The following is a 26,679-nucleotide window of genomic DNA, read 5'->3' as shown; positions in this document are numbered from 1 at the left end:
TTTCAAAACTATTTAACAAGTGCTTATTAGATTCTTGTTTTCCAGCCTGCTGGAAAGCAGCATCTGTTATTCCTATTTTCAAAAATTCTGGAGAGCAATCTGACTTGTCTAACTACCAACACATTAGTCTTCTTTCTATCATAAGCAAGGTTTTTGAGTCTTTATTTAACAAACACTTAATCTTTCATCTTGAATCTAATAATTTACTTTCCGATCATCGATATAGATTTCGATTTTCTCATTCTACTGATTTGTTAATGGTAATAACTAATTGTGCATTAGATAGATGTGGAGAGGTTAAATCTCTCTCGACATTTTTAAAGACTTTGAGCTTTAAAAGTTTTATGGTCTTCTCCATAAGCTCTCTTATGGTGTATCAGGTAACATGTTTAAGATTATTGAACTCTTCCTTACCAATCGTAGTTTAGAAGTTGTCCTCGATGGACAACACTCTTCTTCATTTCCTGTAATCTTAGGGGTTCCTCAAGGTTCTATTCTTACTTTAACGATCTCCCAGAAATTTTCACATCTAAGATAGCATTGTTCACTGATGATACTACCATTTATTCTTATCTTGCCAAGAAGCCAATACTCTCTGATTGCTTGGAGTGTGCATTTGAGCATGAAAAGGATCTCACTTCTGCTACAACATGGGACTGTCAATGGCTGGTGAACTTTAACTCAGATAAGATTTTGATAAAAAAATTTTTAACCTATCGTTATTGCAACAATCAAGATCTTCTTATATTTATGAATGGTAATGTACTTGATGAGTCAACTACACTTACTCTTCTTGGATTAATTCTTACTTGGATCTTACTATCTTTCTTAGAAACTATATATCAAATTGATTGCAAAATTAGCATCTGCTAAGGTTGCATCTCTTTATTGTGTTTGCCACTTGTGTTTGGTTACTTTATTTATGTCTAACGTAAAAAGTTTGCATTAAAATAAAATGATTACCTTTTATTTTTTTGTTTATTCGTATTTATTAAGGAAAAAAATCTTTGCTCGTGACTTCTCCAAACTCATGCTCCAAAACCTATTATGATATTCCCTTAATATCTTTTTTTTTTTGTAAAGGCACAGTAAAATGAGGTTACTGGTAGTAACACAGTAAAATGTAAAAACATAGTAACACAGTAAAATGTAAAGACACAGTAAAATAAAGCATATTACTGAATGTAGCACCTGCTACTGCAGCAGGTTGTAGGTCATTTATATATCTTGGATGTTAATTTTGAGAACAACAAGTTTTGAGTCATTTATAACATTTATTTATCTTTGTAATTCTGATAAAATTGCAAAAAAATGTCAAATTGTAAAATCAAAAATTTGATTACAGAAAAAAAAAATGTACATAACAAAAATTTATATTGTATCTCTAATAAATACTAAAAATATTGTTTGTAATTAAATACCATGAACCACACCATGAAGCTTTAATATGGTAAAAACTGTTATTTAAAAGCAGTAACAACGCATATCTTTTTAAGTTATACTGGATTTACTAAAAATTGCTTATCTCTTAAGAGACAACATCCAAAGTTGCGATATCGCTGGGATATTGCTTTGAAATAAAATGTGATTTTATTGATTTAATGGTTCTCAGATTTCTGATTTTATGACTTTCTTGGACCAGCAAATTATCAACTTTCATATTTCAACTCAAGGAGTGTGATGGTTAGAACAAAGTCTTAATAGTTATCTTTAAAAAAGCAAAAGCATGTATCAAATTTTATATCAGTGTAGTATTAGTGATGTGGCTTTATTTCAGAAGTGTGGAGTTATGGAGTTTATTAATTTTCAAGATTGTTTTCTTGTCTATAAAAGAAATTATAATTCAAGACTTGCTTTTACAGGAAAAAACAACTATTTATATTGCACTATTTTTAAGTATGTGAAAAGTTTACAAAAGAAAAGGCCATGCAATTAAAAAGAATTGTAAAAAGCATGAGTTTGTTTTGAACAATTCAATGAACATAATTATTTAGATTCAAATTAAAATAAATAATTCAATCATAAGTTTGGATTATTTGATGGAGTAATTCTTTATTTATTGGCACTAGCATCTTAATTTGGTTATGTTACAAGCATTGTTAAAAAGTTTACCAATTACGAAATGGTTGCTAAACTTTTAACAATGCTTGTGTGCTTGAATATCTTTGTAAAATTTAAATTTTGTTTTTACAAATTTAACTGTTAATTTATTTTGTTAGTTTTGTCACTCATTGCAATTTTTCACTTTTTTTTAAGTGTATATAAAGATTTCTTTGTGTAGTTCTTATACAATTACTAATACAAAAAAGATATATTTTAAATAAATTTTAAAAGATTAAAAACCATTTTGAAAAAATTTTTCGGAGTTAAAATTTTAGCTTTCTTAAAAATTATGGATTAAAACTTATTTATAAACATTTTTGTATATGTACAAAAATGTTTATAAATAAGTTTTACATAAACATATGTACTTATTTTATTTGGTCGCAACTTTTAAAAAAAAAATTAATATACTTACTAACTAAATATATATTTAATATATTTTTATTTTAAAATATCGTTTTAACAGTCAATATTTAGAGAGCTGGTTAATATTTTTCTGACCTTTTCAAATTCTTTTTGTTTAAGGGTTTACTCTCAGGTGCTTAATATGAAGAGAGGTAAAAAGTTAACTTTTGAAAAATATACCCACCCTGAGGATATTAAGATTCATTAAATTCATTCATTTATTAAATTTTATTTATTGCCAAAGAAAACTATCTACTGATAAAAATAAAAATTTAGAGTAATCAGGCTTTAAAATGTCAAATTTAAATTAACAGATCAAAATGAAAACTTTTATTGTAATCAGTTCTTAAGAATTCACAAACACTAAACAAGAATTCAAAAAGTAATTGAGAGTTTGTATTGAAAACTATATAGCTTGTATCATTGTTGTTATACATTTTTGAGTTGTTTGTTCGCATTTCGATTCCAGAATCCTTTGTTTTAATTTATTCAATATATGCGTGACAAAAGCCAAACGGTACCCTATTGAAAATCTATTATAATTGAAAAATACTTTGCATTCTTTACTTCTAAACATATTTTTGCTTTAAATTCAGATGTCAAAAGTTGTATTAAGTTATTCTGATTGTCTAGACTAAAATAATAGGCATTATGGTCACTTTGATTAACATGCTGCTCTCACACGCCATACTTTGTAAAAAAAACTTTTTGTTTAAGGAAAATACTTTAATTATTAGATCTCTTGCCTAGAAATTCTATATGTTCAACAAAAGCCAATCTTTGTTTACTTAAAAACAATTCTACATATATAATACTTTTTTTTAAATATTCCTGTTTTTTTAATCAGTCTTTTCTCTGATGTAACAGTTTTTTTTTAATGTACACTAAGAAAATCTACACCAAGTAAAATTGTGGTTACTACTCTCTTATAACTCTATAACACCAAAACACAAACCTCAATGAACAAGGCGGCTGCGTGGAAAAACAAGTTAAGCACAGTACTACCAGGGACATAGTAAGGACTCTACCACTATTCCATTGTTCTTTGGTACTAGAACCAAATCATTTAGCATAATGAGCATTAAAGTCACCAATAGCAACCATTTCTGACTGAGGGATAAAATTCTTCTTGGGCTTGGTCAAATTTATCAGAAACAAAATTGTAATCAGTGCAATTTTGTTTCTTAAAGAAAATTGCACTGTTTTGATTGCAATCAAAACAGTGCAATCTTCTTTAAGAAGAAGTACAATTTTTAACAAAAAAAAAGGTGGTTGAGTAAAGAGCTGTTATGCAAAAGCACGTAAAAGAATATTTCAAACCTGATACCACCAAAATTAGGTAAATTGATAAGTGAGTATATCGCCATGCTAATTATGAGACTATTCAAGACTAAGTGAGTATATCTTCATGCTAAATATGTGACTATTTAAGTTTAAAAAAAGTTCTCCAAGTTTTTTTCAAATTTTTGAAAATCCAAGAATAATAGCTATTAACAACAAGATCCAAAGACAAAACAGCCAAATATAAAAGTAAAAAAAAATTCTTTTACTGTAACTGTACTTTCATGCTCAAAAACTTTAGTTCATCCAGTTTTTTTCTGTGAGCATCAATGTTTTGAAATACTCTCTCATTTTGTATTCCTGACTCATACAATTTACATCACAGGCATGAAACAATCATAAATAGGTTTACATATTTACGATTGTTTCATGCCTATGATAATGAATGCTTACCTATTAGATGAAGAAGAGGTAAGTCTGGTTATTAATAATTTTCTATTTACCCCAAAAGTTTTTGACTTGAAGGCCTACTACAAAACATTAGCTGGATGCAGTGACATCTGTCCATGATGATAATTTTTATTGAGACTCCAAGGCAGGAGTGTATTTATTATATACAATATATATGTGTGTATATACAAATATATATATATATATATATATATATATATATATATATATATACATATAAATATATATATATTTATATGTATACAGTATAATTAATAATATCAATCCATCATCTTTTTTTTGATATCATTCGACTTTGATTGATAATAAGTCATTGATTACTTGACACTTTTTAAATATAAAAAATGTTAATTGATGAGTATCATATTTTCTTTCAAATAAATATAGATATTCATAAAAATATTAATAGATGCACTAATTATCTTGTTTTTTTTATGCATATCTCATAATCTAAAATATTTGTAGTGGCCAAAATTATATGCAACTGTTAGCCAAAACATATGCAACTGTTAGCATAATAGTCAACTAATATCATAAATGCAATACGTTTGAAAATCTTCTGCGACTTGGAAGACCCAGCATTTCAAATCAAAGAAATAAAAGTTCACTTACTCGCATAGTGAAAAAAAATAGAAAGTTATTATCTACTGATCTCAGTCGAAAATGGCAAGAAGCTTCTGATGTTGTTGCCAGTGCTTGAACAATTAGAAGAGTACTACAAGAGCACAACTACATGTGGCAAGCTACTTGCAAAAAACCATGTCTATCAAAGAAGCATCAGAAAGCAAGAAAAAATTGGTTTTTAACTCATAAAATTTGGTCTAAGAGCATGCGGCATAATGTTCTTTTCAGCGATGAAATGAACGTTGAGGTTGATTCAAGAAAAACTGAGTAATGCTGAGAAGAACGCCACATGAAAAAATGAACCCAGATTTTTCTATGTATAGAACAAAGCAAGGTAGTGGCAGTATAGGCATCTGGGCCTGCATTAACTATGAAGGTGTTGGTTGCTTCAAACTACTTAATGGAAAGCTTGATTCTCAAAGATATTTAGATATATTGGATAATTATTTAATAACTTTCAATAAAATTCTCTTGACATTTTCCGAATGATATTTAGGAATTATCTTCCAACAAGATAATACTCCATGTCATACTGCTATGATTTGCAAGCAATGGTTTGAAGAAAACAACATTAAAATCATATATGGGCCTGCCAATAGTTCTGATCTCAACTGCATAGAGAATTTATGGTCTTGGTTAGACCATAATCTTGGTAAAATTAAAATAAAAAATCTGGACTAGCTGAAAGAAATAAAAAAATTACTAAGTAATGTTCTAAAAGATATTACTCAGAATTTAGTGAATTTCATGCTGAAACAGGTCAATGAATGCTTAAAAGTTTTTTATTTTTTTGTGCTTTGTAAAAAAAAAAAAGTTTATTATGGTTTGTTAATTTTGTTGTTGTGGTTTGTTTATTTTGGCCACTTTTTTTTTTTGATACATATGAACAGTTGTTTTCATTTCAATATTTTAGTTTTTAATTTTTTTCATTATTATTATTTTATAATAAATTTATATTGTGATAATTTGATTTATTTCAATAAAAAAAAATTAAAGAAAAAATCTCTTTTAAATTTTAAAATATTTTATAAAATATTAATACTTAAATATAAACTTTAATTCATACCAAAATAAAGCAATGATAATGGCCAATACTATATATATATATATATATATATATATATATATATATATATATATATATATATATATATATATATATATATAGTTAGAGAAAGATTCTGATTTGAGATTTTCACCATTATTACCTTTTATAAGTTTTCTTAAAATATTTTGTTCTTAACATGTATCTAGTAGGGGATAGAGTGGAGCTCATATTATTAAAATGAAATCAAATGTTAGAAAAAAAATCTTTTTATAATAATAAATAAAATTGTTTAGCTGATACAACCGAATTTATTAGTGAATGGTCCTCATTTGGTCCTTGTAATTCTTTGTGTTATAAGTCACGTCAGCGATTTTGCTCAAGTTCAGACATACTAAAATGTCCTTTTGTTGATGAAGATGGAGTGGAAACTCAAGAAAGATTGTGCAGTGATTCTGAATGTCAAGGTTACAATTATGGTGTAGTAATCTAAATATGTCTATTGTTTTATTACTTTTGTTTTACTGTTTTTAATTTTTTTGTTTTTCAGCTCCAATTGATGGTCACTGGGAACGTTGGAGTGGTTGGTCAAGTTGTAGCAAAAGTTGTGGGTCAGGCATAATGTTTAGATCAAGAAAATGTGAAGACCCTGCTCCTAAGAATGGTGGTAAAAATTGCTCCTCAGAAGATTCACAATCTACAGCCTGTAACAATTTTAAATGTTTAGGTAAGAAATGAATATTTTTAAAATAATACTTTCCATAAAAAATATTTATGAAGTGTTTGATAGTTTTTAATGAAATAAAATATTTTTTTTATGAATTTGGTGTTTAAACTAAAAAAGTTTAATATAGGAGTAAATGATTGCTCCTTTGAACTTAATTTGTGTGATTGGGTTGCGAGCAACACTCCTTTTAAATGGCAAAGATTCACTGGGGCTACACCCACAAGTAATACAGGGCCATCGTTTGATCACTCAGAAGAAATGAATGGACAAGGTAAAACATTTTTTAGACTTCTTTTTAAATGTTTTATTATATATATATATATATATATATATATATATATATATATATATATATATATATATATATATATATATATATATATATATATATATATATATATATATATATATATATATATATATATATATATATATATATATATATATATATATATATATATATATTGTTTAGATATTAATATATATATATATATTGTTAAGATTTTTTATACTAAATATAATATAATATGGATTCTCATAAAAGATCTAGTTGTCCCCAAAAGCACTGAATAATATAATATATGTAAATAAAGTATAAAGAGAGTTTATAAACTTTACAACTTGACTATCAATTCATAGTATCAATCTGTTTTATCTTCAGACCTCAGTGTTGATTACTATTACTCTTTGATTTGCAAAGAATCCAATAGTCACATGACTCCAATAGTCACATGAAGAAAAGTATATCATTTTATCACGAAGACAAATTTATCTATGTTCAAATTAAAAGAAATCATACTTGAATTGCTCCTGAAATTTGCCAAGAACTTAATTCCAAGTGGAAAACACAAGTATTTGTTCCAACTGTAAAATGAAATCTTTGCAATTACAGCTTGAAATGATGTGTTGTTGCTAGAAAACCATTACTTTGCAAACTAAATAAAATTAAGAGATTGAGATTGAGCAAAAATACATAAAGATTTGGCAATTCATGTTCTTAAGTCTTGTTCACAGATTAATCAAATTTGTTAAATGTAAAAAGTATTCAGAGAAATTTGTCAACAATTTGTTTGTTGGTTAATTGGAAAATGTGTGGTCCAAACAATCAAGCATGCTGAAGTGTCAGTCATGTTCTGGGAATAATTTGCAGGAAACAAAGTTGGTAACAAATAAAATATATAGAATGACCTCCTCAATTTCCTGATTTAAACCTGATCAAGTTGTTATGGGATGAGTAAGATAGAAATATGAGAAATAACCAATTAAAAGCATCTTTTTGTATTCATACAAACATGCTGGAATCAAATATCAATTGAGTCATTGCAGAAGTTGATTGTAATGATGCACAGAGTATTTACTGCTGTTAAAAAAAGCAAAAGGAGGATACTTTAAATCAAAATTTAAATCTTTTAAATCAAAAATTTAAAAAAAAAGATAAAATATTTTTTATAATGTCAACTCATTACATACAATGAGAAAAAAATTAAGTTTGCCATCTATTTTTACTAATTTTTCTTGCTTATTATTTTTAATACATTCCCAAATCTAATGGTTTAGGGATGTTTTGTAAAAATTTGACCTCCACCATGTTTATTTGTTGTCACTGTACACTCTGGCAAAGTCCTTTTGTTGTTAGTTCATCTGAAAAAAATAGTGTTATAACCGAAAATTTAAAGTTTGGATTACACTATTTTTAATTTTAAATATAAAAAAAAGTAGAAATTATTTTTATTTTATTTCATTATTTATTTTGAAAAGTAGTACCACTTGGTATTTGATTTTGTGAAATAAGATAGTGAAAGACAATAAAAAAATTAGCATTGAATTATAGGTTACTAAGTCATGGAAACTATTATCATACAGAATTAATTACTTTATCAATAGCCAACAGAATCGTAATTTTTATTTTTATTTTACACTGTATTAAAAATATATATACATCTTTGTAAATATTTAGGTTACTATTTATACACAGAAGCTTCAGGATTGAATCAGGGTGATGTTGCCTTGTTGACAAGTAAAAACTATCCTGCATCTGTTGGAGATTGTTTTTCATTTTGGTACCACATGTATGGATCAGGAATTGGTAGTCTTTTAGTATTTTTGGTTAAAAATAATTCTCAAAAAGAAAAAATTCTATTGAAGATGATCAACGGCAATCAGGGTAATGTTTGGAAGAGTTCAGATGTCACAATCAGATCAGATGTGGATTATCAAGTTTGTAAATTTAAAAGATTTTTTTCTCGATTCAATTTGTGTTACTGAAAGTGTAAAAATGTCATGAAATATAATACTTAATACATACCCACAATAAAAAATAAATATAAAATTTAGATGCTTTAAAATTTAGATAATCATCCAGGCAATAAGAGGAAACAGCTTTTTATCAGATATTGCTATTGATGACATAAGATTAACTTCTAAAACAGTGTGTGCTACAGGTAAATTTTGATATCTTTTTCTGCTAGTTTAAGGTTATCTGAAATGATACTAATTGTAAAGTTTTTACAAAAAAGTAGGAAGAAAAAGAGACAAAGGAAAAACAACTACAAATATAGTTTTAATTCATTAAGAGAATTTAATTTTTAATTTTCATTATTCATCACAAAAACAACTAAAATATAGTTTTCATTCTTTAAGAGAATTTAATTTTTAATTTTCATTATTTTAATTCTATTAATTTGTTTGAAGTTTTAAAGTTTTTCAATAATTTTTTTTATTTCTAGAAAAGTTTTATTTTACAAATCCCTCCCATTTAAATAATGAAAAAAATTGAATAGTAAAAATGGTAATTAAAATAGTTTTCTTCCTATTGGTACAAAAGTATTTAAATGTTTAAAAAATATGTTTATAATTGTACAATTAGTTTCTTCAGTGGAAATAGATATCAGGTATCTATGTAAACCTAGGTACAAATGAAAGTTCTACAGAAAACAGTGTAACTATAAGTTTCACAAAACCACAGTCTCAGTAAAACCATTAGCTGAGTATATGTATTTATACTCACTTTATTTGTAAGCCAGTTTAACCATTTACTGTAAATGACGAGTTCTATGACTATTGATAATTGTCTAATAATTGCTTAATTTTGTCAACTGATATTGGTCTGATAACATTATTTGAAAAAAATTAAGTTTTCAATGTATTATTCAGTATGACTGAATTATTCAGTTATTGATTTGAAAATTTGATTTTTTTGCTACTATGCTGCACTGTTGAGCGTATTTGAGATTCTTGACTGTGCTATCCTTTTTATTTTTTCAATATTTCATTGGTCGAGAATTGCATGGCTTTACAAAATGTATATAAATGACACAAAGCTCCATAAGCTTGTTTTGCATCCATTTAAAGGTCCTTTCCAGATGGAACTGTAAACTTGCTGTTTTTGACAACATAAATAAGCTTTGTGTTATTTGTAAACAATTTGCAAATAGCTTTTTGTTGAAGATTATTGTTTATACTATTTATGTGGTAGTGGTGTAGTGGTAGAGCTCTTGCTTCATAAGCGAGAGGTTCTGAATTTGATCCCCACCACGTCTCTCATAGTACTGTGCTCAACTTGGTGCAGTGGCCTTCTTTTTCAAAGTTCATGTTTCGGAGGTATAGAGTTGAGAAAGGATTATAACCATAATTGAGTAGCCTCCTCATCTGTAGTGGCCTTCTCGAACTTAGAGAGGTGAGTTTACATTAAAAAATTTATATATATTTCAGGCTTTTGCAGCAATTCTAATATGCAAAACATAGTCAAATGCTTTTGCAAAACCAAGAAAAATTAGGTTGATTTCTTTTGCTATAACTCAAGCAGTCCATTGTTGCTAAAATATTTAAAACAAGCTTAAATTGATTTTTGAAAAGGAGTCTTACTATTTTTTCCTTTAATTTAAACAGAAGTAAGATGTACTTCAGTCTGTAATTGGCTGGATTTATTCTTTATTCTGTTGACTTTGAAGTGTAACATTAGGTATTTTGAAAAACTGATTAAAATATGTTGTTGAGAAAACTTTTTTTTTCACTTAGAATTTTTATTTTTGCGCGAGAGCTGTTTTTTTAGTTTGATTAGATTTATTACCACATATGTTATTCATATTTGTCTTTTTTTTGAGAGTTGGTTTTAGGTGATAAATACAAATGATAATTTTTAGCCTGATTAGTTCCAGTCTGTTTCTATTATATATTAGGCAGATTAGATTAGACATTTTCTGCTTATTTCTTGAAATACTTGATAACATTTCAAAATAGCAACTATGATAAATTGGTGTTGTAGTTTGTTTTTTGTTTTTTTACCTTTTTCAGTTAAAAAATTTAGTGCTAAGTATTTAAATAAAGTGATTTACTTAATGTTATCCCACTCACTCACTTTAAGTAAATAATAAAGTGAGTGAGCTCTAAGTAATTAAAGTGAGCTCACTCACTTTAAGTAAATAAATACTCTTTTTTAATTTACTTTAATTAAATAATACTCACTTTAAGTAAATAATGTGAGTGAGCTCTAAGTAAATAAAGTGAGCTCATTCACTAGTAGTATAAAAGGGGCATTCCAGCTCATTTTTTTTTTAAGTATATCCTTAACCATATTCTCATATCATATTTCAACCATTATGCTAACCATATTCTCATATCATATTTCAACCATTATGCTAACCATATTCTCATAAGACATTTCAACCATTATGCTATCCATATTCTCATAAGTCATTTCAACCATATCCCTAACCATAATTTCTAAGCTAAAATAAAAATAGTATAAAGCTAAAATAATGGTAGTATAACAACCACAATATATTAATATGTTTTGGTTGAATCATAACTATAAACCCTGAGCTAAAAAGATAATTTTTTTATAAAAAAATTACAAAAATTATTTTTGTAACTTTTTTATAAAAATTATTTTTTGTAATTTTAAATCAATTTTTTAAGTTAAGCTATAATTTCACAAGTTAAATCTAAGCTATAGCTAATTGATTTCATGAGTAAAATCTACGCAGAAAGCATGTCCTATTACAGTAAAACTTCCAGATTGTCCTTCTTCTGCATCCCCAGAGTTTAATGTAACTACTAATCTCCTTCCACTCCCAACACTAGGCATGGAATCAGAAAAATTTCTGTAAAATGAGATAGTAGTTATACAATCAACTGTATCTTTTGATTGGTGGCAATAGTCCACTTGACTCATTATTAAATGTTTTAATATATTAGCACCGTTCCACAAAGAAAGATAAAAGTCTTCTAAACCAGATGAGCAGTGTATACATACGCTATTACTATCAAATCCTTGAAATACCGTATAATTAGTATCGTTATATGGTGTCCAAGGTTGTATAACATAGTTAGTATTTACTGGAGAATTGTATGCGTACTCTAGATTCCCACCAATTTCCAGAATTGCCAATAACATTCATTCTAATATATTTAAGATAAACACCTTGACCAGTAACGTCTGGAGCATCTAATAATATATATTCTTTACCATAAATTGTGTTTGTAAATCTAAATGTTTCTGAGTAAAATTTAATAGATGATAATGATTAAGGTATTGATGTAGTTCTTGTAATAAAAGGTTGTAACCAATATTTTATTTGTTGACTATTTTGACTATGTTGACTATTTTGACTATGTTGACTTTATTGTATAATTGAATTACTAGACTAGTAGTAAATGGTAAATCTAGTGTAAAGTATCCTCCTAATGAATTAGCCGTATGTACATTACAGCCTTGTAAAGAGTTTGCATAATATGAGTGACCAAGTGGGTCAAGTGGTGCAAATAAAAAATCACAGGCTAAAGGAATATTATTATCTCCAACACTATCTGTGGAAAGAGAAAAATTTCCTATGCAAAGTGTATGATCTGCGTATATTCTAAGAAATACATTACCTGGAACATTATGAGTAGTATCAAGCCCTTAAAATGCTAGCCATAGTTTTCTGAGAATACCAGGACCATAAGGTTGAACAAAAATTGTTGTGTCCACAGAATGAGGTGTTTCTAAATTGAACTCTATCACTATTATAATAAACAAGACTTTTTAAATACTTAACAACTTCAACTGGTGGTGGTAGTCAAAACTTAGTTTTTTATCTCCGATTTGTACCAGCAAATCCAGTGGAATCCCTGCGTACTTGAATCTCCTGTATTTAATATTCCACATTCTTTTTTTTGTGTATTTTTAGGTAATTCATCTCTTACAAATACACCTTTAAAATGTTTTATTTTTAATTTTTTTGCTGCTTTGATCAATTGAAAATCTGTTAGTGGTTCATTTGGTAAAATTATTCCTTCAACATTGATAAGTTTATGATAATTGTTATTAACTTTTTCCATTTTTACTTATAAATTGTTTTTTTTCTTGAAAAAATTTTGACCTCTTTAACCTTTTTAGGCTCTGGGCTCTATGAATTCTTTGACCACTTTGACCTATAAATTATTTTCTTTTATTTTGTAGTGTCCATATGCTAATGTGTGTATACCATCTTCTAAAATAATTCTTTTATCATCTTCTGCGCTTAATGCTACTTTATTGATCTCTTCTGTGTAAATTTCATGTAATCTTATGACATTCATTCTCCTAATTCTCTCTTTTATTCAATAAACTTTGTAATCTTCATGTGTTACATACTTTTTAACAACATTTTTCTTTACTCCTTTACATTGTTTCTTCTCTTCTCCGCGTACTTTGTAAGAATACAACTTCGATCTAAGTCCTACAAATTCTTCAATTTGCGCTCCTTTTGATTCATCTTTAAACATTCCTAATACTTTATTATTAGTTCCAACTTTAAAACCTACTGTATTAATTGCAGAATGATTCTTATCAAAATCACTTGTATCAAATTTGCTTTCAATATCTTTAGCAATATCTGCATAAATGTCTTCTGTTTTTATTTCGTATGCTAAAGAATCTGTATCTGTGAGTAATAGTTTTGCTCTATCAGCATACTTATTATTTATGTAATCATAGTGAAATTCATACATTAGATATTTGCTCAAATCTAATATACACATTCCTAAGTAAATTGGTTTAGAATATTTTAATTTTGTTCTTTTCATATGTATTGCTATTAAGTTTTCATCAAATATTGTTCTACTTTTAAAGTTAGGTTTTGATGCTAGTTTAATAGCTTTATTTCTGTCTGTTACTAATCTAATATCAACTCTGTTTTCAACATTCTCCATTGTTTTTCCAAACACTGAATTGTTCATGAGTTTAAAAAAGTCTTTTTCAAATTCATTCGTTGCTTTAGTTCTAAGTTTTGTATTTAGTTCAAAGAATTCATTGAGCCAAACAAAAAAGTCTGTTTCAAACGTATTAGTTGATTTAGCCCTTAGGTCTGTATTTAGTTTAATGTATTTACTTAACTATGCTGATTCTTCAAATTTTATTCCTCTATCAATTTTAGTAATCTTTAATCCTAATCTTTCATAAAATTTAAGATTTTCATAATGAATGACATAGTTTTTCTTATTATTCAAGTTAGGTACTAATTTTTCAACTTTATCAATAGTTATTCTTTCAGGTGCAAGCGGATAATCATTATGTTTATCATGCACATGTACAGGATAATCAAAATCTACTTCTAATATACATGGAATTGATTTCCAGTTCATCAACTTATTTTCATCCATCCATTTAAAGCCATGTGTTGGAATTGGTTTACTCATTGCCCATCCATATAAATTATAAGCATCTCGATACTGTATATAAGTTGATGGTTTGCTTTGATCATATGCATCACCCATGTACTTATTATTAAAAGTTCCTAATCTATTTGATATCATACTAATTCCACCTCTTATACCTTTCTTTATCATTAGTATCATATTGTAATCACTTGGTAATTCTAATTTTATTTTATCTTTAATGCCGCATCCCAAGCTAATCCTGGTGCGCTCTATAGTACCAAGCAGGATCTAAATCATAATTTCTAATAAAAAGATCTCTAAAATTTTCAAATACATCAGCGAATAACAACGCATCTGAAATGTTGTGCAAATCATGATAATCTCTAAATGTTTTACAATTAAACTCTTTCCACACATTTTGCGCATGCGAGTAATCATTATCACTTATTCCTTCACTGTAAATCTGGAAAAGAATGATTCTTTTGGTGGTAATTGTGTCTCATTAAATCTATTAATAGAATCAACCCAATTATATGGGTATACACCTTTTCTTAGTAACAAATCTAATTTTTTACCTGAATATAGTTTTCCTATATTTTTGCACTGGTCTTTTGATAAATTCTTTGATAAAGCATCTAAACTATCAGACATAAATCTATAACTATCTAAGAAATGAAGTTCATGTTTAAGTTCAACATTCTTTTCATCTCTAATATACTTACCAACTTTAGTTTCTCTAGAAAAGCTAATATACTTTTCTTCATTGTTTGGTATACAACTCAACTTTCCTCCTGATAATTTTTTTATAAATAAGTGAGAATCGTAACCAGATAAATTGTGAAATAGTACTGGAAAGAATCTTGGAATTTTATAATTTAAATTACATTTTTGATGAGCAGCACCTCTATATTTTCCAGTAATATGGCAGTGGTCACATACTTTATCTGCATTAAAATGCATTAAAATCATGCTTGTTTTCATCAGTAAATATCATCTTTTTTGAAAATTTATTCATGCCATAAATTTTCTTAATATCTTTTTCTAAGCTGTCAACAAAAGTTTGTGCAGCATCATTCGTTTCATTTGTTGAAGTAAATGTAACTGGACTACTTTGATTAATACTTTCATCAAAGCATTTAATATAATAACAGAATGAACTTGGAATATGTTTTTGATATTGTTTAGTATAAGATTCATTTGGATTTGGTTCACAAGTGTCGATTGGTTTGATAAAACTTTCAAAGTCAGCATATACTAGAAACAGAACTCTCATTGATTTTTTGTGATTAGTAAATAGCATTGTTAAATTTAGTGGTGGAAGTTCGATACGTACTGAATCATGTGTTTCACAATAAGGTATATGTTTAGATAAAGATTCTTCAGAATTAAACCCTAATAAACAATGTCTACAATAGTGTTTTTTACAATGTTTATTAGGTGTTTGTGATGAAAGTAATCTGCTTAAATTTTTTTGTTAAACAGTAATGATTAGTTTCACCATTTGAGATTAATAGTAAACCTATTAAATGTTTGCAAGCATTATTCTTTGATACATGCAAAATATGAACTTCTAAGTTTTCATAACCACATACATTGACACTGATATCAGTATTGTTCTTCTCAAATTGTGTAATTTGATTTAATGATACTGGAAATTCTATTTTATCCCAGTTTATTTTTTTGGCTTGATTTTTAAGCTCTATATCTACTCTTTCAGAATTTTTATCTTTAGGATTTAATGCTCTTGTGACACACTACTTAAAACATTGATTATCTTCATTCTTTATATTAATTACCGCATTTTTAGTTGCTAAATTTTTATCAAGTGGAATGTATGATTTAGCTTTAATAGTATTATACTCAATAATATTTATATCCATACTTTCAACAGAAACAAATCTCCAACCTGATCCTGCCTGTTGATGTAATGATAATGATTCTAAAATTTTCTGCTTTGATATTTCATAAAACTCATTTAAATCTGTTGATTCTAATACAACTTGATTATTCGTTCTAAATGGAGCAGATGTGATTTTAGTTTCTCCTGTTTTAATATCAGTATGCTATATTTCACAATGTAGAACTATATAAACTTTTAAATTTTTATTTTCTTTAAGTGCTTTAATAGTACTATTTTTAGCAGCATTTATAAAGAATAAAGCATTGTAACCTTCTATCCCTTTAGCTGTAAATTGTTTTGTAACATTTTTAACAGATGATTTCTTTAACTTAAATTCTATTGGCTTTTTTTAAAACTTATTATACAACTCTACAACTTTAGATTTTAATGCTTCAATCTTTTCATTAGCTGTTTTTTTTATTATATTAGGAACATAAGACATAATCCAATTTGCAAAAGAACTATTATTTGATTCTTTTTGAGATATTGATGTATTAGTTGCAATAAAAGGTGTAGGAGGAGTTAAAACTGTTGAAGATGATATATCTGGAATATGTTCGTCTAATATATTTCCCTGTTCGACTAATGAAGATTGTAACGCTCTTATGAGATCACTTTTTCTCATTCTTTAATAATATTTAATTTTTCGCTCTTTTGCGATTTGTTTTAATTCTGTGACATTTTTATTTTCCATTTTTATGTAACAAGATAATTTTTTTTAATTTTCATTTTCTTTAAATAATTTTTTAAAAAGATATCTTGTCATATTTTTTTCTGATTTTAAATATATCCAAATCCTCGTATTCGACAATAATAATTAATATTTTTATACTTTGAAATCTCATGCTCTTTTGTAATTGTCAATGTTCTATATACAAAAGGTTTAGGAGTTAAAATTAAAGAAGATGCCATATCTTGAATAGGTTCATCTAGTATATTTTCCATTTTTTATATGACAAGATTTTATTTATTAAAAATATTAACAAAGCACATGTAAATATTTTTTAAGCATATATTTATTATAAACATTCTATACATCTCCACTTTCTAATTCTAAAAGAAGGTTTTATAACTCTTTCTATTTTAAACTCACCATCTTTTTCAATTTTAACTGCTTCATTTGAAAAAGGTAAATAATCGTTAAATAATTATATAGTTATATTACATTCTGTGACATTTTTGTTTTCCATTTTTTTATATTTATTTTCAGATTTTAATTTACAATCTTAAATCCATTATCAACTTTTCCATCACGTAATTCAAGATATCTCCATCCATGCTTAGTTTCATGCATAGCACTAACTAATGATTTATATATTTTAAACTTTCCAGTTTTCATTCCATAAAATTTAACATTAAAAACAGATACATCTCTATAAGCTCTTGAAAATTGCTGATTTGGGAATGATAAATTATAATCAACAGCAGGATATCTTTCAGAATTAAGAGAAATGTAGATATTTGACAAGTCACAATGATCGAATATTGAAGGATTAGCATTTTGGTTCCACTTTTATTTGTTTGAAATGCAACAATAACGTATCTTGGTTTTTCAGTACCTATCCTTGTGCACACGTCCCAAGAAAATCTAGTAGATTGTTGAACAGATATAGTATCACACTGATGCTTACGATAGCATACTGGAATGTTCGTTTTTGATGCGACTTGATTAAAAGTTTAAACCTTTCTGCATCTGCTGGTAATACATGTAGTATAAACAATGATATTTTATTAACATTAACTTGTTCATCAACTACAGTAGAAAAAATTGTGTCATTATCAGTTTTTCTTACAAGAGTTATTGTATGTTTAAATCCAAAAATAACTTTGTTGTAATCATCACAGAATCCAAAAATGTGTCTTAAAGGTATACAAAAAGAAAATGTTCCCTTTGTAGTTGGTTTCTGAATTATGTATGATTGTCTTACTGCAAACCCTGAGTTATCAGCAAGTACTGCTGTTGTTGCAGTATCTTTATACCACAATTGATTTAATCCTTGTGCTAATTGAAAGTTGTTTGGGTATTTAAGCATTCCTAACATTGTAGTTGCTTTACCTGGGTAATTAATAGTTTTTACATTTTGGTTTGATAATCGGTATGATATTTGACTAAATAAATGCATAGTAACATTATTTGTCAGCGTCACTGCATCTGTATTAGCATAAGCTATTCCATCAGCTAATTTAACAAGTTGTCCTTCAAATAAGAGATAAGCTTCAGATGGAAGTGTGTAAATATCTTGTGTCACAACGTTGATTCTTATTTTTCCAGGACTATTTAGATTTGTACGAGCAGCTGGCTCATATTCATGGAGTTAAATTTTACAGAAATTCCACAGTTGGCATTTCTGTAAAATTTGATATTTCAGAAGTTGTCATTTTGTTTTTTTTATACAATGTAAAAAAATTTTTTTTGATTGACAATTCTTAAAAAACTAATTGTATAAAAAATAATGCAAGTCTACTCAAGTTTACTCAAGTCTACGCAAGTTGAAGACCGCGTCCTTTTTTAACTAGATCTTCAATTCTTATGGCATTTCCATTTGCTGATCTTTTTACTGATCTTATTGCAGATCCAACCAAATTTGAAATTATTTCATCAATTTTTTTATTAGTAGCAGTTTGTGAAACTATTTTTGAAGATGCTTTATCAATTATTTGTTTTCCTTTTTCAACTGCAGCATTTCTAGCAGCTTCTATTGCTGATGTTGAGAGTTCTTTTCCTGCTGATTTAGCAGCAGTTATTGCAGTTTTTCCTAAATCTCTAGCAGCAAACTACTTCAACATAGCTGATGATACTCTTGTTACATTTGACACTTTTATTCGTTTAAATAAATCTCTTATACTTTCGATTATACCACTTCCTCCAATAACATGTTTCCTTACTTATCTCTTATTATGAACAATTAGCATTTTTTACGTACTATTTTTTTTTTTATATGCACTGATATGTAATTATAAATTATTTTGTAATGCTTTATACTGCAAACTATCTATTATACCTTGTTGTAATAATTCATCACAACTTGCAACAGCTTCATTTCTTGCTCCAGTGTTACCTGCTTTCCATGCAGCTATACATAATTCAAGCATTTTAAATAATGCATCAGGGTTGCTAGGAAGTCTAACTGTAAATTAGTTTCACCCATCTTTTCATATAAACTATTATTCTGTATTCTTTTTTTAAGATATAAGAATTCTTTAACAATTTTATCTCTTTTTTCAGGACCTTCAATTTTTAGAAATGATATTTTGTTTTTTTATAAAAAAGATAAAAAAACACAACATAAACTGTTATGTTGTGTTTTATGTTTTACGTCTTATGTTTTACGCTTTTTTATTATTTTACGTTTTGTTTTAATAAATTGCTTTGTGCTTTTTACATCTGCATTTTTACTAAATCTACTTTGGAGTACATTAATTGCCTCATCTATTCCTTGTTTAATCAATGCTTCTTTAGTTTGTTCATTAATTAATTCTTCTGTTTTTGTTCTAATTTGTTTTTGTCATCAATATGCCCATCTACTAAAGCTTTAGAAATATAACCACTTATTGTATTTAGTTTTGAATCAGTAATTACCTTAATCTTTTCATGCTTTTCTGCTTTTAAATTTAATTTTTTATTAAATTGCCCACCTATTATTGATAAAACACCTGCTCCTAATGCTGCACCCTCACATGCAATAACTACTGGTGCTGCAATTATTGTTGCTAAAAAGCCAATTCCAATAGTTCAAAGTGTCATAGCGCTTGCTAGTAATGCATTATCAATTGCTTAAATTATTTTTACAGCTCTATGATTTTTACTTAACATAGTTCTCTTTTCTCTCCACGCTCTATTTCTTTTTAAATCTCATTAATTTTAGTTAGACGATATATATGTCCATAAATCACCTTATTTTCAGTAGGCACACTCGGTACACTTGGTGTAATATTTGAATATATATTATATGTACTCATTTTAATAAGTAAAAATAATTGTTTTAAAAATATTTTTTAAAAAATATTTACAATAAATAAACAAAACATAAACTCCTTTTTTAATCAACACATTAGAATTAGAATTATTAACAACATTTACTACAATATCATCAACAGTCTCTGATATTACGGAATTTTGCAAACTTAACATTTTTAATTTAAGTTCTTCTTTTAATGAAACTAATGCAATACTTTCATTAACTACTACACCAAACTTTAAAAGAATATATTGATGTGATAGAGATTTTATTGTAATGTCCTGTTGTGCAAATATTTCATATTTATTCTCATTTATTAATACTGCAGGGTGCTCTAAATCTTTGTGCACCTTAGAATGAAGAAGTATTTTTATAGGTTCATCTGGTATATATTTGTTTATAAATTTATGTAATGGCATATTATTTCTTGGCATTTTCTTATGTGAAAATAAAATTTCAAGAAATCACAGAATCATATTCAAAAATGGAATAATAGCCAATGGTGAATTTGGTCCTAATAATAAGCCTGATCCTGTTGATGTATATCCATTTTCATTACATAAGTACAATCCATCACCTACAGAACCTCCTTCACTCCATTCTTTTTTAAGCACACAATACCCCTTCCAGCAATTTTATCAACCATAGCTGATCCAGCTGCTGAACCTACTCCTGTTAATAATCCTGTTGCAAGTGCTGGAGCAATACATGATAATAAAAATTTTCCAGCTGTACCAAGTTGAGGAAAAAGTGCACCAATAAATCCTCCCTCTATTGGAGAATTGTGTGCTAGTTGTGTTTTACTTAAATTAATTATTACACCCGTACCTTTTTCATATGCTCTTTTAACTCTATTCAATTGTGTATTTGTACAGCTAATACATGCTCGCCATTAAGATCTGAATGTGATAACTTAATGCTCCATAACCATCTTCAATTGCTTTTTTAAGTTTTTCTAATTGCCCTTGCGATACATTTATTTTAATATTAGTATATTTACTCATTTTATATATAACATAAAATAATTTTTAAAAAAATTACAAAAAATTATTTTACTTCTTTTATATGAAATGTGATAGTTACTTCTTCTCCTCGTAAATTCAAAAGATTTCCATTTTGATCAAGTAATTTATTTTCCATTTTTGATATTGTTTTTAGTGTTACTGGTAAATAAATTAAATTATATGGCTCTAGAGCAATTTTATAACCAGGACCTACAGTTGGAAAAAATGAATATATAACGTTATCAGTTCCTCCATTTATATACGATGATCCTATTATATCACTTGTTACTCGTATACTATTAACATTTAATATATTTACTATATTATTTGATATATTGTAGCCTGCTGAATATATTCCACTGTCAAAACCAAAAACAGTTCTAATTGAATTTGAAGTTGTAAAATCAACTTTATAACCAGCTGCAATAGTTAAAGCTGATCTTGATGTATTATTATTTTCTTCAATTGTAATATTTGCAACTCCTGAACTTGTATCGCCATATCCTGTCATAATCAATTGAATATATTTATTTATATCATTAATTTCATAACATCCATCTGGAATGTTTACATCCTTCCAAGTTGATCCATTATTTGCGCTATATCTAAATTTGTTGTTTGAAGAATTAATATTAGGAAAACTGTAATATGTCTCTAAACTAACTAAAACCATTTCATATTCTCTGTCTTCTCTAAGTTGAATAATCGAGCAAAGTAGTTTTTATAATATTGCTATTTCGCTCACTGATAAATAATACGCCATTTTTTGTTTTTTATATGGAAGATAATATTGTTTTTTTATAATTTTTAAAATTCACAAATTGGTATATAAAAACAATTTAATCCACTTCTATAATTTCCATAATCTCTTTTAGAAGATAGATCTATAAAAACAAATTCATGAGGCTCTGACCAAGCTTTCTTACAAAAACTTTTAAACTCGTCTTTTGACATATCACTTGAAACATGATCATTATAAATGTGATTTAAATTCTTTGAATCTTGTGGAAATAAACAGATAAAATTTGTATTTTCTCATATAGTTTGCCTAGATAACATAAAATAATTTTGTGCAAGATAGAAACAATCTACATTACTATGTCTTCCTCTTATATAATATTTTTCACACTCATTTTGCTTTGTTAATTGTAAATCATCAAATATCATCAAATTATTCTCATGAATATCGAGATTTTCAGGATCAGGTACATCTTCAGCTGTTTCAAAAAACTTGCACTCCATATCTGTTTTCTCATTTAAATTTGTTGAAATGTCTTCAATTATAAGCTCAGGGTTTGCATTTAATTTTTCTATTTTGTCTTGTAACTTAAATAGTTCAAGAATAATTTCTTTTGGTAATTTTTTTTTTCAAAAGATTGTTTTAATATTTAGTATTCTGGTTGAAAAAGAGATTTTCCAAAAACTTGTAAATTATTAGTCTAACCAACCAGTTCTCATTAGTAAATTCAATAATAAAGTAGTTTTTCCACAACCCGACTTTCCAACAATAATTCCTCTTATACTCTTAAGATACAACTTATTATTATTTCTCTTATTGTTATTCACATTCCATGACAAATCTATAATATCCATTTTTATATATTTAAGATTTTCATTTTTTCTATATATATATAAAAATGTACTGTCTTAAATGTAGAAACAAAACAGATACATTAATCTTACAAAATGTTGTGAGTAAAAATAATAGAAATATGCAATGTGGAACTTGTGCTATTTGTGGAACAACAAAAACTAAATTCGTATCTGCAAAAACAGGAGGTGATTTAGTTAGTTCATTTATTTAGTTGAATCAATTAATTCAGCAACAAGTATAATAAAACTACCATGGTTGAAGCTTCCAGGTGAAATGCATTTACCTGGTATGAACTTTGCAGATCCTGGTACTAATTTAGATGAACGATTAACTTCTACTGACGCATATAAAGAATGGAGTAAACCTGTAGATAGAGTTGATAATGCAGCTTACCATCACGTTCTTGCTTAAAAATACTTCAATGATGCAGCAAAAAGAAATTTAGCTAATAAAATTATGATCAAAGAAATGGATTCTATAAAAAATCCAACAACACGTGAAAGAATTGAACGAGGTATTATAAAACCTATTATATCATCTAAAGTAAAGTTTGGATTAGGTTCTTTAAACCCGTATGGATTAGGTGTTGAAAAAAACCACCAACAATCAGTAAAAAAGACAAGGATTGAAATGGACTGACAAACTTGCAAACGAACTTCATAGACCAGTTGTAAATTATTTCAGAAAAAGAATAGTTGTTAAATGGAATCGAGGAAATATGGGCTGCTGATTTAGTTGACATGAAATCTTTTTCCAAATTCAATGATGGTATAAAATACTTATTAATGGTGATAGATGTTTTTCCAAAGTACGGATGGATTGTTCCATTGAAGAGTAAAACTGGAGTTGATGTTGCTAATGCATTAAGTAAAATCTTTAAAGAAAGAAGGTGTCAAAAAGTATGAGTGGATAAAGGCTTAGAATTTTATAATAAGCATGTTAAAGCGTTAGGTGTTGAGTTGTATTCGACTGAAAATGAAAAAAAAAGTTGTGTAGTTGAATGTTGGAATAGAACAATGAAAGATAAAATGTTTAAGTACTTTTCAGCTAATTCTACTAGAAAATATATTGGCGTTTTAGATGAAATGGTAAATAAATACAACAACACAAGACATTCTTCAATTAAAATGACACCAGTTGCAGCTAGTGATAAAAAGAATGAAAATATTGTTTGGTTAAATCTAAATGGAAATGCACGATCAGAGTCCGTAAAACCAAAGTTTTCAATTGGTGATAGAGCTAGGATATTTAAAAAGAAAGTAACGTTTGAAAAAGGATACATACCGAGATGGGCTGAAGAGGTTTATACAGTGTCACAGATTCAGTTCACAGATCCACTAATGTATAAAATAACTGACGATAATGGTGAAGAAATACAAGGTACTTTTTATGAACAAGAAATGCAATAAACTGATCAAAACATATTTAGGATTGAAAAAGTTATTCGTAAACTCAAAAACAAATCATTAGTAAAGTGGTATGGATATCCTGATTCATTCAACTCATGGTTGATAATAAAGAATTGCTAAGTCTGAAAAATTAGTTATTTAATAGGACATACTTTCTTTTATGCTTAGATTTCACTTGTGTAATCAATTAGCTATAGCTTAGATTTAACTCGTAAAATTATAGCTTTGCTTAAAAAATTGATTTAAAATTACAAAAATTATTTTACAAAAATTATTTTTTTAGCTTAGAGTTTATAGTTATGATTTAGCCATAATATATTAATATATTATGGTTGTTTTACAATTATAATTTTATCTTTATATTATATTTATTTTAACTCAGAAGTTATGGTTAGGGATATGGTTGAAATGACTTATGAGAATTTGGTTAGCATAATGGTTGAAATATGATATGAGAATATGGTTAGCATAATGGTTGAAATATGATATGAGAATATGGTTAGCATAATGGTTGAAATATGATATGAGAATATGGTTAAGGATATACTTAAAAACAAAATGAGCTGGAATGCCCCTTTTATTCTACTCTCACTTTAAGTAAATAAAGTGAGTGAGCTCTAAATAAATAAAGTGAGTGAGCTCTATATAAAAACCCTCAGAATATAATTACCTATTTAAAACCACATTTAAAACGTTCTAATTTATGCATTTATTTATTTTTATAATATTCTATTTAAATATATATTTAATTTAATGTCATTAAGTGTTATCTTATAAATTTTTTCTATACTTTTTAGATGATTTTCAAAGTCTATCAGGAAGTAAGTTTTACGTTTGCATATTCTCAAATATTACTAAATTAAAGTCCTCTAACAATTAACCTTTTTACTAAATTTTTTTATTTTTATTTTGCTTTAAAAAATTTTTTTTTAGCACAAAAATTGGGCTGTTATAAAAGTTCAACAAAACCATTTAGTTCACTTAAGAATATAAGGAACAACATAGACTGGTACAATATTGGTATGGTGGTAGAACAGTGTGCTGACTTTAGCAAGCAACAAAATTCAACGGTAACATAAGTTTTATATATTAGCATTGAAAGTCAACAATAAATATATTAAGAAACAAAATTATAAAACGATAAAACAAAGCTATTTTTTTTTACCAGTGGTTGAGGTTGAGTGATAAACGCCAAAATAATATTTTCTTTGACAGACTTTTATAAAGTCTTGTTTAGGTCTACAGTTTTGTACAAGATTTGATTTTTTTTTTAATTTGTCACTATCCATGATTTTTATTGATTCTGAATTTAAAATTTTTTAAAATTATTACATGTTTAAGAGATTAACTTTAAAATGTCCCTTCCATAAGTAATTTCTAACTTTAAAATTTGAACTTCAAATTTAAAATATGAATTTTTAATTTGAACCATTTTTCTAGTTCTTGTGAAATAAATGTAAAATAGGATTTATATTACATAGCTAACATATTAAAAAAATTTTTTATAATGTTAGCTATATACACGATATTAAACCTGATATTAAATAAATTTAAAGATAGGATTTTTTTAATCTAAAAACAATTCTTAAATTAAAGTTAAAAAATATTAAGTAAAAAGAAGACCTAAATGTTAAAAATAGTTTTCTTCGCTTTATATATTATTTATAGCAAAAGTTTTAACTTGTACTTGTTTTAACTGCTTATAAAATCACTTTTATTTAAATATTTCAAAATATAAAGATATTTTGGACATAAAAAGTTTTTATTTATTTAAATTGTGTTTAGTATTTTGGAATACAGTTTTACGGAGAGTGCTGGTATCACCTCAAAAATGATGCCTCGTTTAAAAGCGGCGAGACATCTAACGACTGCTTTCAATATTTGGTTGGAAAAGAAACATCGATCATGGTATATAAATTGTTATAACTTCGCGCTGTAATGTAAATAATTAAAAATATTAAAATGACTAAATTCGCGATGTAGTTTTCCTGTTGTCCACCATCCTACCGAATCAGATTTTCGATTTTTTAACCAGATATTATCTATACATTATACAATTATTTCTTATTTTTTTTTTATTTAATTTAATGGGGGTGGAATGAGGCTAAGAAAAAGTTTAAAGATACAGAATTGGAGACTATTTAATGAAAATCCGTGCTAGACACAGGAAGAGCTTGCGGAAACATTTAAAACGTTCTAATTTATGCATTTATTTATTTTATAATATTCTATTTAAATATATATTTAATTTAATTATATATTTATATAATTAAATGAGGCTGAGAAAAAGTTTAAAGATACAGAATTGGAGACTATTTATTGAAAATTTGTGCTAGGCACAGGAAGAGCTTGCAGAAACATTAGAAGTCGATCAATCAACAGTTTCTAGGTACTTGAAACAAATGTGAATGATTAAATGGAAGGAAATTGGGTGCCGTATGAGTTAAACCGAGGGACATCGAAAGACGATTTTTTTTACCTGCTTACAGCTGCTCGCGCAACAAAAAAGAAAAGGTTTTCTGCGTTTTAAAAAGTTT

At 27.0% G+C, this 26,679-nt stretch overlaps 1 protein-coding gene across 2 annotated transcripts in view; it reads left to right on the top strand.

The window, feature by feature from the left end:
* Positions 1-26,113, top strand: part of LOC100199604 (meprin A subunit alpha) — a 90,217-nt gene extending 64,104 nt beyond the window's left edge. For both annotated transcript variants that reach the window (XM_065806216.1, XM_065806217.1), the window contains 8 exons: positions 6,226-6,396; positions 6,480-6,656; positions 6,784-6,927; positions 8,614-8,873; positions 9,007-9,097; positions 24,940-24,963; positions 25,076-25,212; positions 25,928-26,113. In XM_065806216.1, the coding sequence (XP_065662288.1) occupies positions 6,226-6,396; positions 6,480-6,656; positions 6,784-6,927; positions 8,614-8,873; positions 9,007-9,097; positions 24,940-24,963; positions 25,076-25,212; positions 25,928-26,068 (1,145 nt within the window). In that variant the 3' untranslated portion in view covers positions 26,069-26,113. The remainder of the gene's footprint in view (positions 1-6,225; positions 6,397-6,479; positions 6,657-6,783; positions 6,928-8,613; positions 8,874-9,006; positions 9,098-24,939; positions 24,964-25,075; positions 25,213-25,927) is intronic.
* Positions 26,114-26,679: the final 566 nt, after the last annotated feature.

This window comes from Hydra vulgaris, chromosome 09 (genome assembly GCF_038396675.1).
Source record: "Hydra vulgaris chromosome 09, alternate assembly HydraT2T_AEP".
Lineage (NCBI taxonomy): Eukaryota > Metazoa > Cnidaria > Hydrozoa > Anthoathecata > Hydridae > Hydra > Hydra vulgaris.
The sequence above is the reverse complement of the archived record's forward strand: the minus strand, read 5'-3'. Positions and strand labels throughout refer to the sequence as shown.